Consider the following 14478-nt stretch of genomic DNA (forward strand, 5'->3'; position numbering starts at 1 on the left):
TTTCATGATGTTTTAACTGAGACTTTAATGAATGTAATGTGGATGCTCTTCCTCTATTATGTGGAAACCAGAAGACTGCAGAATATGAAATATTAGCAGCATTTGCATTACTCCCAAGTAGGCTTTTGATACCCAAATCAAAACAATACTCTCACATAGTCATGTAATACATTATTAATCAAGTTTACCTTTTAGGTGGATAGCGCATGCTTCAGTTGATGGGTTTCAGTTGCTTTTGACACCTGACCTTTCAAATCAAATAGTCTAACTGCCCAAAAAAATATAGCTATAAGACTAAGCTCGAATGTAACAACATCTCAAACGTGAGAAAGTTGCTCATTAACTTGTAAATCTGGGCAATTAGCCAGCCCCCTCTGAAACCCATAAGCTATCTCTAAACAGATTTGTGTATTGTATCGCTTTCCTAAAATATAATAAAATTGTTTCAGAAGGCAGCTAACAGAGTTCTCTAAATTTGTCCGAGCATGTCCTACCTCGCACCAAGTCCCGTTCACCCATCACCCCTGTGCTCACTGCCCCGTGTCCTACCTCGCACCAAGTCCCGTTCACCCATCACCCCTGTGCTCACTGCCCCGTGTCCTACCTCGCACCAAGTCCCGTTCACCCATCACCCCTGTGCTCACTGCCCCGTGTCCTACCTCGCACCAAGTCCCGTTCACCCATCACCCCTGTGCTCACTGCCCGTGTCCTACCTCGCACCAAGTCCCGTTCACCCATCACCCCTGTGCTCACTGCCCCGTGTCCTACCTCGCACCAAGTCCCGTTCACCCATCACCCCTGTGCTCACTGCCCCGTGTCCTACCTCGCACCAAGTCCCGTTCACCCATCACCCCTGTGCTCGCTGACCTACATTGGCTCCCGGTTAAGCAACGCCTCGATTTCAAAATTCTCATCCTTGTTTTCAAATCCCTCCATGGCCTCACCCCATCCTATCTCTAATCTCCTCCAGCCCCATAAGCCCCTGAGATATCTGCGCTCCTCCAATTCTGCCTACTTGAGCATCCCTGATTATAATCGCTCAACCATTGGTGGCCGTGCCTTCTGTTGCCTAGGCCCTAAGCTCTGGAATTCCCTGCCTAAACCCCTCTGCCTCTCTACCTCTCCTCCTTTTAAGATGCTCCTTAAAACCTACCTCTTTGACCAAGCTTTTGGTCACCTGCGCTAATTTCTCCTTATGTGGCTCGGTGTCAAATTTTTTGCCTTGTACTCCTGTGAAGCGCCTTGGGATGTTTTACTACGTTAAAGGTGCTATATAAGTACAAGTTGTTCTAATATAATGGTCTCTTTCAAATTTCCTATGAATAAGATGAGGTTTTGTAGTTTGAAGCAAAATGGCGCAATGTTTTGTCGCATATAGTTCCTGCTCCCAATCTCTCTACAGCAACCACTGCTTACAAGGACTGCATTGGACTTGATCCATCGCTGTCATATATCTTGCTGACATTTACTGTTGAGGCTCACAAATGAATAATGGCTACTTGTGTGAAATACTAGAGCATGGCTGGTGTCTCTTGCAATAGCACCTTATCAAGGAAATGGAAAAATTAATAAAATGCACTGTGGGTAACAAAGCTATACTTTGTGGGGGCAAGAATGTTCAGCTATTTTTTACAGCGGGAAAGTTTGCATATAGGTTTGGATGTTGAAGGTCATTCACCCTTTTTGATCTCATCCTTTCACAGTATCATTCCTACAGCTGTTTGTTAAGTAAGTTCAGTGTCCTGGTCGGAGTCACCCATCCTCTGTAAAACTTCTGTTTTACACTCATTGTGAAAATTTACCAAAATCTGGTACTAAGTCGTGCCTTTATATAGTGCATTTCATTTGTAAAATGTTCCAAGGTGCTTCACAGGAGCGTAATCAAATACTCACTTGTAACCTACAGGTGCTGGTAAGCTATGCACAGCTGGAATGTAACACCCTTCTCCATACAATCTGCTTACACAGATTAGCTGCCAGAAACTAGCACTTGGATGGTTGGGGCCATTTATCCTTTACATGTGCTTTGGATTTTTGTGTATTTTTAATGCGTATGATTCTAATTCATATCTTTAACTGCTGATATTGGTTACGTTAAATTTGTGTTTTTTGAATTTCAGGGTGTAGCTGCAATGGACATGCTGATAAATGTCACTTTGACATGGCTGTATATATGGCATCTGGTAATGTCAGTGGTGGTGTTTGTGATGGCTGTCAAAATAATACAATGGGGCAGCACTGTGAACAATGCAAACCTTTCTACTACCAGCATCCAGAACGAAGTATTCGTGCCAGTGACATCTGTGAACGTAAGTGCTGTTATTTGATACACAAAGATCTGTGAAAGAAGTGAATGACACTGATCTGTTTGATCCTTTTTGGGAACTTCAAAAGTTTGAAATGGAACATGTGCTTTGAGGTGATTCTTTTCTTCATACAGCATTCCTGATAAATTCAATGTTATTTTTGCAATGAAGAAATTTGAATTAAATGATTTTTGAGTAGACTATGTAGAAAAATGAGCTTTCAGTGTGATGCAACAACATAAATACAGATTTCATTGTAATTAGACCTATAATGTTTCTGACAATTCATAGTTTGAAATGTAAAACTGAATCAAGCGTAATTAAAGTTTATGTATGGTCTTTGGCTCAATCATTCTTGCGAACAGTGGCCAAGGTAAAAAAAATATATACTTCAAGCTAGAAAGTGAATAAATTGGTGGCATCTGTTTAGATGAATAAATCATCAACATAATTTGCTATGTTTTTAGTGTATAATTACTTTAATCTGTTAATGCAGATTGTAACTGTGACCCTGCTGGATCATTAAATGGTGGAATCTGTGACGGCTACACGGACTTAACAACTAATCTCATTGCGGGACAGTGCCGCTGTAAACTAAATGTTGAGGGTGAGCGCTGTGATCTGTGCAAAGAGGGTTTCTTTGGACTAAGTGCAGATGAACCAGTGGGATGTCAGCGTAAGTCAATGACTGTTTTTGATCCTTGATGTACTTTTTTTTCCTCATATAATTTAGTTTGCATAGTGTTCTAATTTTTAATCTTCCCTCCCCACACCCCTGCTCTTGATTCCAGTATTGCAGAAATCTGCTTATGAATACTATAGTTTCTGAGGAAGGATGTTCTTGCCATGGAAGGAGTTCAGTGAAGATTTACCAGGCTGATACCTGGGATGGCAGGAATGACGTATGAGGAGAGATTGGGTCGATTGGGCTTGTACTCGCTGGAGTTTAGAAGAATGAGAGGGGATCTCATTGAAACTTATAAAATTCTGACAGGACTGGACAGACTAGATGCAGGAAGGATGTTCCCAATGGTCGGGGAGTCCAGAACCAGGGGTCACAGTCTAAGGATAAGGGGTAGGCCATTTAGGACAGATGAGGAATTTCTTCACCCAGAGAGTGGTGAACCTGTGGAATTCTCTACCACAGAAGGCAGTAGAGGCCAATACATTAAATATATTCAAGAAGGAGTTGGATATATTTCTTAAGGCTAAAGGGATCAAGGGGTATGGGGAGAAAGCAGGGACAGGGTACTGAATTTGGATGATCAGCCATGATCGCATTGAATGGCGGAGCAGGCTCGAGGGGCCAAATGGCCTACTCCTGCTCCTATCTTCTATGTTTCACCTCAATAATACAATGTCTCAATGCATGTTTGTGTTTGTGTGAAAATGGATCTACATGGTCTGTTTATCAGTTTAAAAAGTGATGAAAGTGTCTTAATTGGATTTTCAACAGATTGTCAAACTTTTACTGGCAGATTTCTGATCTAACTTCAGTGGCCGCTCAGCAGACACTGGGTTGCTTTAAAGGAATTTTCCACTGGTGCAAATGTGATTTTTAAAAGGGCCCCTTAAGACATGAGCCATTTTTAGCACAAACAATGTAACTAGCACAAAATAAATATTTTAAAAGCAAAAATGTACAGATTCTGGAAATCTGGGGGGAGGAACTGGAAGCACTCAGCAGGTCAGGGAACATCTGTGGATAGGACAGAATAATTTAGTGTTTCAAGAGCAGGACCTTTGTCAAAAAATTGAATATTTTAAAGTTAGCTTGCAAGCAGAGGGAGCCATGCCAAAAAAGCACATTTGTTCTAATCAAGTAATAACTGAAAAGGAAAATCAAACCTTTTTTGATTACTTTGTTATACAGGCATCCTTCTCATGTTTTGTTAATGACTTCCAGATCCACTTATCAGGAATTTTCTCGATGCTCTCCAGATGTCTAATTTACTTCCCATTGTTGGTGCATGTGTCTTTTCTTCTTTATTTTCTTGTGAAAGATCGGTTGGGAAAACGAGGAAGGATCAGGGCTGCCAAAAGAATAGAAGAAGGGGGAAAAAGCTTTAGTGAAGTGAAATTAGTTTTCTGACCTGGGAAACACTATTGCGGGGGGGGGGGGAACTCTTTCAATTTCAGCTGAAAACGACCACAAAGTTGGCATTGTGCCTGCAGTATCTGCCCAAGGCCATAGTCCGTTGCAGCTCACCGTTTTCAGTAGCTTCTGCACGGACCCAGCCAGCAGGTGCAGCCTGTTGGGGTGGGCGGCTTGAGAGTGGACCAGCTGTGGGTGGGAAGATTTTTGTGGAACAAAATGAAGTGTGAATGTGTCCCCGGCCCCCCAAAAATCTTAAACATTAGCAAAAAAAAAAAGCTTGCTTTTTCTTGAGCGTCCTCCAGCAGTCTCTAAGGATTAGGCCACTCAACGCCCAGTAAGACTGGGCAAAGCATGTATGGCGTGTGCTGTGCCCAGTTGTACATTAAAATTGCAATCCGAGCCTTACAACCAGCACAGGATACCAATTTTCATATTTAAACAGCCTTCGGCCTGCTTTGGGCGGGAGTGATGGGCACCCATTTAAAGGTCTGCCTGAAAATTGAATCATGCGGGCAAATAGGTGTCCAAGGTGGCCGCTAGATTTTCCGCTGTCGGTCACCTCATTCTTCCGGTGAGACACAGGCAGCCAGCAGTTGAATTTCTTTCCCCCCCCCCCCCCCTCCCAAATAATTAAATATTCCTAAATCACTGATTTTTTTTGTGTTTTAAAATGGAGACTGTTTCTGAGGCTTTTTTTTTGTTTGGTCAATTAGTGTGTACCTGTAACCATTTGGGAACTCATCCAGGAGGTGCTCCATGTGATGATGTAACAGGAAATTGCTTCTGTAAACGTTTGGTGATGGGAAGGAACTGTGATCAGTGTCTGGTAAGAAAACTGCAGATGCAGAAATGGAAAAGCACTGCAAAAACATGTTAAAGGTTTCTATGAATTGAACATAATTATAAAATCTATTTGGAAGAGCACACAAATGACTAACATCTGGAGAAATATTTTCTGTTTGGAACAGCATCAGAATTGCTGAACAAGATTTGAAAGATGGACCCAATTGTGTTTGAGCTCAGCTGAAATGATTGTAATAAATGGTAGTTACTAAGTACATTTTTTGCTTTCTCCTTTTCATTTTGCATATTCCCAGACCACAAGCTATTTCCTGGATGAAAGGATGGGCATGAAACCTATTCCCAGACCTCCTGAATCGCAGCTATTGACACATTAAAATTAAGTGTGTAGAGTTTTTCCCCTAAATGTTAACTTTTTTTCACTTTTCTTACTTGTATGTGTTCGCTGGGACATCCTGTCTCAAAACACATCCCACCTGTCCAGTCATAGTCATAGAGGCACAGAAGGAGGCCATTCAGCCCATCGAGTCTGTGCCGGCTCTCTGTAGAGCAATCCAGTCAGTCCCATTCGCCCGCTCTATCCCCGTAGCCCTGCAAGTTTATTTCCCTCAAGTGCCTATCCAGCCTCCCCTTGAAAACATCGAGTGTCTCCGCTTCCACCACTTCCGTCAGCAGCGAGTTCCAGATCCTCACCACTTGCTGCGTAAAAACGTTTTTCCTCACATCCCCCTGTATCTCTTGCCCAAAACCTTAAATCTGTGTCCCCTAGTCCTTGTACCATCAACTAGTGGGAACAGCCTTTCCCTGTCTAGCCTATCCAAACCCGTCATAATCTTTTATACCTCTAACAAATCACCCCTCAACCTCCTTTGCTCTAATGAAAACAAATCCAGCTTCTCCAACCTGTCCTTGTAACTAAGAACCCCCATCCCCAGAACCATTCTGGTAAATCTCCTCTGCACCCACTCAAGGGCCTTCACATCCTTCCTAAAGTGTGGTGACCAGAACTGGACGCAATACTCCAGTTGTGGCCTAATCAGCGCTCCATTGCATTCCCTTCATCAATCCTCCCTGTTATTTCATCAAAAAATTCAATTGTATTAGTCAAACATGATCAGCCTTTTACAAATTCGTGTTGGCTCTCCTTAATTAGCTTAAACCTCTCCAAGTGCCTGTTAATTTTTTTTCTTGATTATTGTTTCTAAAACTTTACCCACCACTGATGTTAAACTGATCGGCCTGTAATTACTAGGATTGTCCTTGCACCCTTTCTTGAACAATGGTGTCACATTTGCCATTTTCCAATCCTCAGCCACCTCCCCCGCATCTAGGGAAGATTGGAAAATTATGGCAAGCCGTTCTGCTATCTCCTCCCCAATTCCCTTTGCAACCTGGGATGCAAGCCATCTGGACCAGGCGACTTATCCACTCTAAGCATACCCAGCCTTTCTAGTACATCCTGTCTATCAATTTTCACCCCTTCCATTGCTTCTACCTTTTCCACTTTCCTCTTGTTGGAATGTACCTAGCCTGTACTTGGAGCATCTCCTCCTTAAAGATCACCCATTGTTCCATTACAGTTTTTCCTGTCAGTCTTTGATTCCATTTTACCCTGGCTAGATCCTTCCACATTCCATTGAAGTTAGCCCTGTTCCAGTTTTAGAAGGTGCACTCTAGATTGTTCCTTGCTCCTCTCCATTGCTAATCTAAATCTTATGATACGATGATCACTCATACCCAAGTGTTCTCCCACAGACACTTGGTCGACCTGGCCCAGCACCAGATCCAGCAATGCCTCCTTCCTAGTTGGGCCAAGAACATACTGGTCAAAGAAATTCCTCCCACATTTCAGAAATTCCTCCTGTCCTTTCCCTTTATCCTAGCATTATCCCAATCAATATTTGGGTAATTAAAGTCCCCCAATATCACCACTCTAAAGCTTTTGCATATCTCTGCGATTCCCCTGCAGATTTGCTCCTCTACCTCCCTCTCACTATTTGGAGGCCTATAGAATACCCCCAATAGCATGATCATACCCTTTTTGCTCCTCAACTCTAACTAAATGGATTCTGTCCTTGTCCCCTTAAGAACATCCTCCCTTTCCAACACTACAATGTCTTCCTTAATCAGCACTGCCACCCCACCTCCCTTTTTTCCTTCCCTATCTTTTCTGAACACCGTGTACCCTTGAATATTAAGTGCCCAGTCCTCACTGTTTTTAAGCCACGTTTCCATTACTCATACTGAGAATCTCCGAGGAAGGGCCAATGCCCAAGGTCCAGAGTGTGGAACACAACCAAGGGGGAAAGAGGAGGTGAGAAGGGGAGGTAAATCAAAGAGTAGGTACTGAGGCACACCATGCTTCAGTATTAAAGCTTGTAGACTTCAGGAGGGGAAGACTGAGTTCAGTAGTTATACGATCCAGGGAGAAAACGAGCAGGCATGTGTGCGTGTGTTTGTGTGCGTGTGAGATCCAGAACCTGGTATAGAACAGTGCCCCCAGTGACACTTCCCAGTTTTGATCAACTATTCATTTGTATACAAAGTTTGAATTATATTGACAGAATATGAAAGACTTTGCTAAAGATTGATATTCAGCAATGCTGATAAAAACATTATGCCTGTTTTTCTAAAAAAAAAATGGAGACGTTATGCAATATTTTAGGACTAGCATATATGGCATGGTGATTATGGATCACTGGAAACGGCTTTTCTAGATTGTTCTTTCTGATCTTGTTTTGAGTCCAAAAAACTGACATTTCTCTTTATTTACACAGTAATGTGATTATAAAAAAGAACTCTTCTAATACACTGTGCTCCACTGAATTGATTACGAAGTTCTACCACATGATATTAGAGCATGCATAATTAATTTATCTTTGTAATGGTTTGAATGTGGTCATGCGATATTGAAACCATACTGGTTTATTGTTTTACAGCCTCAACACTGGGGACTGAGCAGTGATCTAGATGGGTGTCGCCCTTGTGACTGTGACCAGGGGGGTTCGTACAACAATGAGTAAGGCTGGCTTCTTAATCACTTACTGTGCTGAGACAAAGTTCACAGTTCATTAGCAATCATTTGAACGCTCAAATGTTATAACAATTTGAACAAAAGGAGGCAGGCAACTCAATCCAGCAGTGAGCTGCTTCTAAAAGTAGCTTTTGTCTCTGGCTATCTCCTTATCCTGGTTGAACAGTAGCTGAAAGAATGCTTCTAAATGTTTAACTTACTCCAATAATTATGTGACAAATGCCAATCCGTTTATAAGCCTCAATTTACTTTCACAATAAATATAATTAATTTTCTTTGTTTCCCCCTTTCATTATTACTCCCAATTTCCTCCTCTTGTCTGTCCTTTGCTGGAGGTGATGACTCCTGCTGTTGTAGTTCTTTGTCTATCAGCAGCCCTCTGGTAGTTTGTTCAAATGACCATTTTGTACACTCATCTAAAAAGTGAATGTCAGTAGGCAATTTGTGTCGGTGTGTGCCTTTTATAAAGGTTTTTTTTTGTTTAATAGTTAAGTAAGTGTTAGCTTTTTAAGAAAAATCTGTCTTGATGTTTTAGTGTTTAATGCTGCTAGTGAAGTGTCTGATGGGGGAGACGTCAGAATTGGGCATGTAAACAGACCACCGCTCCCACTGTACATAGTCAAACTTCTCCAATCAGAACAGGGAAGATCTTTCTTACACAGCCACCAGAAACTTGTACAGAATCTTTTTGGTGGATTAACATTTTGTTCAAATGTGGTGTTGCACATCCTCCTTGCATAGGCATTTTATACTGCATGCTGACTAGATTATGTAAGCTCTTCTACTTAAAAAAAAAGTTATAGATAATGCTGATTTTTTTTTTAAGCTGTTCCGCAGAGACCGGCCAGTGTCCATGTAAAGAGCATATGGTTGGGCGTCGCTGCAATGAGGTTGAATCTGGGTTTTACTTTATCACCCTGGACCACTACACATATGAGGCAGAGGAAGCTGACTTGGGTCCTGTAAGTTTGTTTTGATTCTGGACTGATCTGTAGAGGTATTTTTCTGATCTTATTTCAAACGTTCATGATGGCATTCATTCTTTGCAGGGAGTGACTATAGTACAGCGAAAACATCCACAAGATCGTTCTCCAACCTGGACAGGAATTGGATTTGTACGGATTCCTGAAGGAGCATATCTAGAATTCCACATACATGATGTTCCATATTCCATGGAGTATGACCTATTGATTCGCTATGAGCCACAGGTGGTTAATCTTCAGTCATTGAGATGGCACCTTAATAGTTTAATAGAACTGTTAGAAATGTTGACATGAATGTAATGTGGTTCTTTCTGTTCAGCTGCCAAAGAATTGGGAAGAGGCAAAAATAACGGTGTTCCGCCCTGGTAAAATTCATACCAGCAGTCGGTGTGGGAATACAACGCCTGGTGATGACAACCAAGTGTTCTCTCTGCCATCAGGATCAAGGTTAGAACAAATAAAATACTTTACTGTTTTGCGTGGTAACTGACAGTTTTAGGTTTTATATAGTCTTTGACAAAATTCAAAGAGGGAAAGAGAATAACAGACTTGTAAGTGGCTAAAAGTGACTTAAATAAAAAAAAGAAAGAAAATCATGAATCGCAGGTAAACCACCACTGTGAAATATTGGGCTAACTATGTATGTTGGTCATAATGTTCCTCTAGGTATGTGGTTCTACCTCGGCCTGTATGCTTTGAAAAAGGCCTAAACTACACCATCCGTTTAGAATTAACAAAGTATTCTTCTGATGATGAAATGGAAACTCCTTATACACTCATAGATTCGGTATGTATAACTAAAATTACGCTATAGAAACAAATAAGATGATTTAAAGTTCACTTGCAAGAAAGTTCTGATCATCAAATAAATGTATTGGCATGTCCGGCTTCGATTATGTCTTTCCTCCTATTTTAATGCTTGCGAATGTTCCATGACGTATGATCACAGCATCAGGCCATTATGGGCACAGTATTTAGTAATGCATGGATGTTCATGGAATTAACTGATCGATTTTACAACTTGCATGCCTAGGTCACAGTTTTTCACTTGAGTGTATCCGAAATTCAGGTGTAGAGGTCAGCATGTCTCACGGGAGTGATGATGTGTAAAGTTACCCCAAAGACTTGACTTCTAACTGCATAAGGTATATAAGATTGTTTGTTTTTTTCCCCCAAAAAATGGATCTTGAAAAAAGCTGATTGTCGATCAAATATTTTCCAGCTTGTACTCATGCCCCACTGCAGATCATTGGATATATTCTCAGCAGGAGAATCGAGTGAGATTGTCACAAACAGCGTCTGGGAAACCTTTCAACGGTACCGCTGCTTGGAGAACAGTCAGAGCGTTACTAAGACTCCGATGACCGATGTCTGTAGAGGCATCCTGTCTAGTATTTCTTCTATAATCCATGAAGGAGCTTTGCGTATGTCTAAATTTTCTTTTCCAAAACATTTTTCATGAGGGAAGCGGACTACTGGTTAAGAAATGTAGGGTAATCAGAGCAGTGATGGAATATTTCTTATAATTGGGAAAAAATGTGAGACTCCTAATTTTAACAGTTGATGGCTATGAAGATGGTTAGATCATAGTTAGGGTACTGTGTGCAATTTAGGACACAACCTTATAGAAAGGATGTTTAAACATAGAAAATATAGTTTGGTACCAGAGATGAGAAGATATAATTATAGTGTAAAACTTGGGGAAAAACAAGGACAGTATTCACTAAAGCATAGCAGGTTAACTGTGGGGGGAGGATGTAATTAAGTCTTCAAAGTCTTGAAAGGATTTGAGAGAGTAAGTAGTGAAAGATTGATTTCCACTAGTTGGTGAATCGGTAACAAAGGGATGTAAGCATAGGATTGGTACTGAAACCATAAAGGGAGAGGTCCTAAGTTTTTTGTCTGTTCAGAGGGTTACTAGAATACGGAATGCATCACTGCAAATTGCTATTAATAAGTCAGCCCCAGCACAAACAAGGAAATTGGATAAACATTTGAAGAAAAATATTAAAAGCTGAGCAGAATTGCCCCCTTCCATGCTGAAAATTCTATGATTCTGTAAAAGCAGTAGCACGTCCTCTTCCGTACGTTATCTGCATATTGGGGTTTTTACTGAAGAATTTATTCTGTACTGGTACTCAGTAAGTGCATGAACATTTTCTGTTGTGACTTTGTTTTCTAAAAGTAAATCCGTGCAGGAAGAGGTCATTGCTTAATTGGAAAGTGAAATTGTTGGCATGGCCGTAAAGTTTTAGTTACTTGTTCATTTCATAAAATGAAAATTGCCAATGATTTGTGTACTTAACAAGAAGTTAAACATGAATTGAGGACTTCGACCAGTTAGTCTGACATTACCAGTGAAGAGATATTCAAACGTTTAACAGGATGCTATCAATGTTCATCTAAAGAGCATAGTTTAAAAGTTATGGGTCACGACTCTTGAGGAATGCTTTGAGGAGGTATGTAAATGAGTGAATAAGGGATTTTGCTTGTATGGAGTATATTTGGATTTTAAAGTAGCATTTCAAGTTCCACGCCCGAGGCTAAGTAAAAGTGGATTGAAATAATGGGAAGGGAAACAGTGACTAATAGTTATTCAGAAGCCCATAATAGTCCCTACTGTTCACATTGCTCTTAAAACTGGAAGGAGAGAATGAAATCTTTTGGGGGCCATGGGATAGATTTCAGAATCCTTTGTAGTCTTCTGGAGTCTCGGTTATTTTTGAATCTCCCTGGAAATTGATTAATTTGGGAAGAGTCTATAGTAGTGCAGATTGGAGCTGGTCCATTTCAAAGAGCAGCTTTGATTGAGGATTCTGAATATGATAGTTTCTCATGAAGGTATCTTTTACTTGAATACTCCTATAATGTGTACTTATTCTCTATCTCTCCAGCTTGCGGCTGTGACCCTCAAGGTTCTCTCAGTTCTGTTTGTGATCCCAGTGGTGGACAGTGCCAATGTCGCTCCAGTGTAGTTGGCCGAAACTGTGACCGATGTGCTCCTGCAACCTACGGTTTTGGTCCTAGTGGCTGCAGACGTAAGTACAGCTTTCTAAAATGGTGCGATTGTAATTTAGTCCTTCTACTTTTGAAGTGTTTTAGAGATAGAGACATAGAAACTAGGAGCAGGAGTAGGCCATTCGGCCCTTCGAGCCTGCTCCGCCATTCAACGAGATCATGGCTGATCATCCAAACCCTAGCACCCGGTCCCTACACCGACAGCCATCCCACCCAAGCCCTATCCCCGTAACCCCACGTATTTAATCCCCCCTAACACTAAGGGCCAATTTTTATCATGGCCAATCAACCTAACCCGCACATCTTTGGACTGTGGGAGGAAACCGGAGCACCCGGAGGAAACCCACGCAAACACGGGGAGAATGTGCAAACTCCACACACAGTCACCCGAGGCCGGATTTGAACCCAGGTCCCTGGCGCTGTGAGACAACAGTGCTAACCACTATGCCACCGTGCTACCCATATCTTTGAAAGGAAATAGTTATTTTGTCTCCACTTCTTAGTACTCTTATTACACCTTCATTATTGTGGTCCTGCAGTGTGAAAGGATGTACTTTCCAATATCTTGAAAGCAGATATTTTTAGTGTCATCATGCATAATATGTTAATGCGAATGAGTCGATATCCTGTGCTAAGTCAGAGTGTCTATTGACACCACTGTGTCAGCTAATGAGCTGGAGGCAGGGCAGGACTTCTGGTAGGGCTTGCAGCAAACTGTCTATTTTATAGTAGACAACAAAGCAAACCAAGTCTCTTTATAGAGTCTATTTAAAACAAGTTTCTATGAACTACAGCAAACAGAATCCATGACCAAAACTATAGCAACTTCTCCTGATAAAAACAGGGTGATTTCTCCAGCAAAATGCAGTGAGTGGAGGATAGTTACATCATACAAATTATGTGCATAAAATCAATCCCAGTCACTTGCAGCAGTGTGGTCTCCAAGCATGATTGATGAGGGAATTACCTAATCATCTCCATTCTGGCCAGGGATAGCGGTGTCACTGTGCAATTGTTCCTAGTGTGGGGAAGAAGGGAACATTCCTAGCCTGTAAGTTAAGTTTGCCATTTGCTCTCGAGGTTCCTGCATGGAACACACTATTTTGTGAGAATGGGAAAAGTGATCGATAAAATATTGGGCTTTTAATTTGCAGTGCATGTGGCTGAGGTGAACATTAATTAATTTGCTGCGTTGATTTTTCTTGAAGTAACTCTTGTAAACTGAACTGTGGGAGAAAGCTGGTGATAAGACTTCTGTCTTTGTTGTGGAGGTGGTGACTCGTACAGCATATGGGGGTTATGATTCCACGGGCCTTGGCAACCCTTCTCAGTACCTCCACAGATGACCAATCTTCATGTTTGAACCTAGTCACTGTGGTCGGCAATTTCAATAAGTGGGGTGGAGGGGAGCCATGGCCAAGCCTAATTCTGTTATCGTCCATTATCTACACGCTCACAGTTTTCAGTCGGGGGTCACTGGATAGCAGTCAGGAGTGGACAGTCTGGCTAATTTTCCCCATCCTCCACTATCCGTATCCTCTCCGAACCAGGTCCCATTCACCCGTTACTCCTGTCCTTGCTAATCTACATTGGCTCCCAATCCTGCAACGCCTCCAATTCTCAGCTAAGCTTACAGCACAGAAACAGGACATTCGGCCCAACCAGAACCGAGACTATGAAGGTATGAGAGCGGAATTGAGTAGAGTGGATTGGGAAAATAGATTAAAGGGTAAGACGATACATGATCAGTGGTGTACATTTAAGGAGTTATTTTACAACTTCCAAAAAATATATATTCCACTGAGAAGAAAAGGGTGTAAAAGAAAAGACAGCCATCCGTGGCTAAGTAAAGAAATTAAGGATAGTATTCGACTAAAAACAAGGGCATATAAGGTAGCCAAATCTAGTGGGAGGATAGAGGATTGGGAAAACTTTAAAAGACAGCAAAAAATAACAAAAAGATTGATTAAGAAAAGGAAGATAGATTGTGAAAGTAAATTAGCAAAAAATATAAAAACAGATAGTAAGAGTTTTTATAGTTATATAAAAAGAAAAAGGGTGGCTAAAGTAAATGTCGGTCCCTTAGAGGATGAGACCGGGAAATTAATGGTGGGAAATATGGAGATGGCAAAAACACTGAATGAATATTTTGTATCAGTCTTTACAATAGAGGACACCAAGAATATCCCAACACTGGACAAGCAGGGAGCTATGGGGGGGGAGGAGATAAACACGATC

The 14478-nt window shown here is 41.4% G+C and overlaps 1 protein-coding gene across 1 annotated transcript in view; it reads left to right on the plus strand.

Moving 5' to 3' along the window:
• lamb1a (laminin, beta 1a) overlaps positions 1 to 14478 on the plus strand; it is a 102423-nt gene that overhangs the window by 23585 nt on the left and 64360 nt on the right. The window contains exons 9-18 of the mRNA XM_086010185.1: positions 2121 to 2309; positions 2803 to 2982; positions 5118 to 5230; positions 8145 to 8224; positions 9066 to 9201; positions 9289 to 9447; positions 9542 to 9669; positions 9889 to 10009; positions 10445 to 10646; positions 12117 to 12260. Of these exons, the coding sequence (XP_085866311.1) occupies positions 2121 to 2309; positions 2803 to 2982; positions 5118 to 5230; positions 8145 to 8224; positions 9066 to 9201; positions 9289 to 9447; positions 9542 to 9669; positions 9889 to 10009; positions 10445 to 10646; positions 12117 to 12260 (1452 nt within the window). The remainder of the gene's footprint in view (positions 1 to 2120; positions 2310 to 2802; positions 2983 to 5117; positions 5231 to 8144; positions 8225 to 9065; positions 9202 to 9288; positions 9448 to 9541; positions 9670 to 9888; positions 10010 to 10444; positions 10647 to 12116; positions 12261 to 14478) is intronic.

This window comes from Somniosus microcephalus, chromosome 17 (assembly GCF_052327205.1).
Source record: "Somniosus microcephalus isolate GS21.2 chromosome 17, FLI_Smic_1.0, whole genome shotgun sequence".
Classification (NCBI taxonomy): Eukaryota; Metazoa; Chordata; class Chondrichthyes; order Squaliformes; family Somniosidae; genus Somniosus; species Somniosus microcephalus.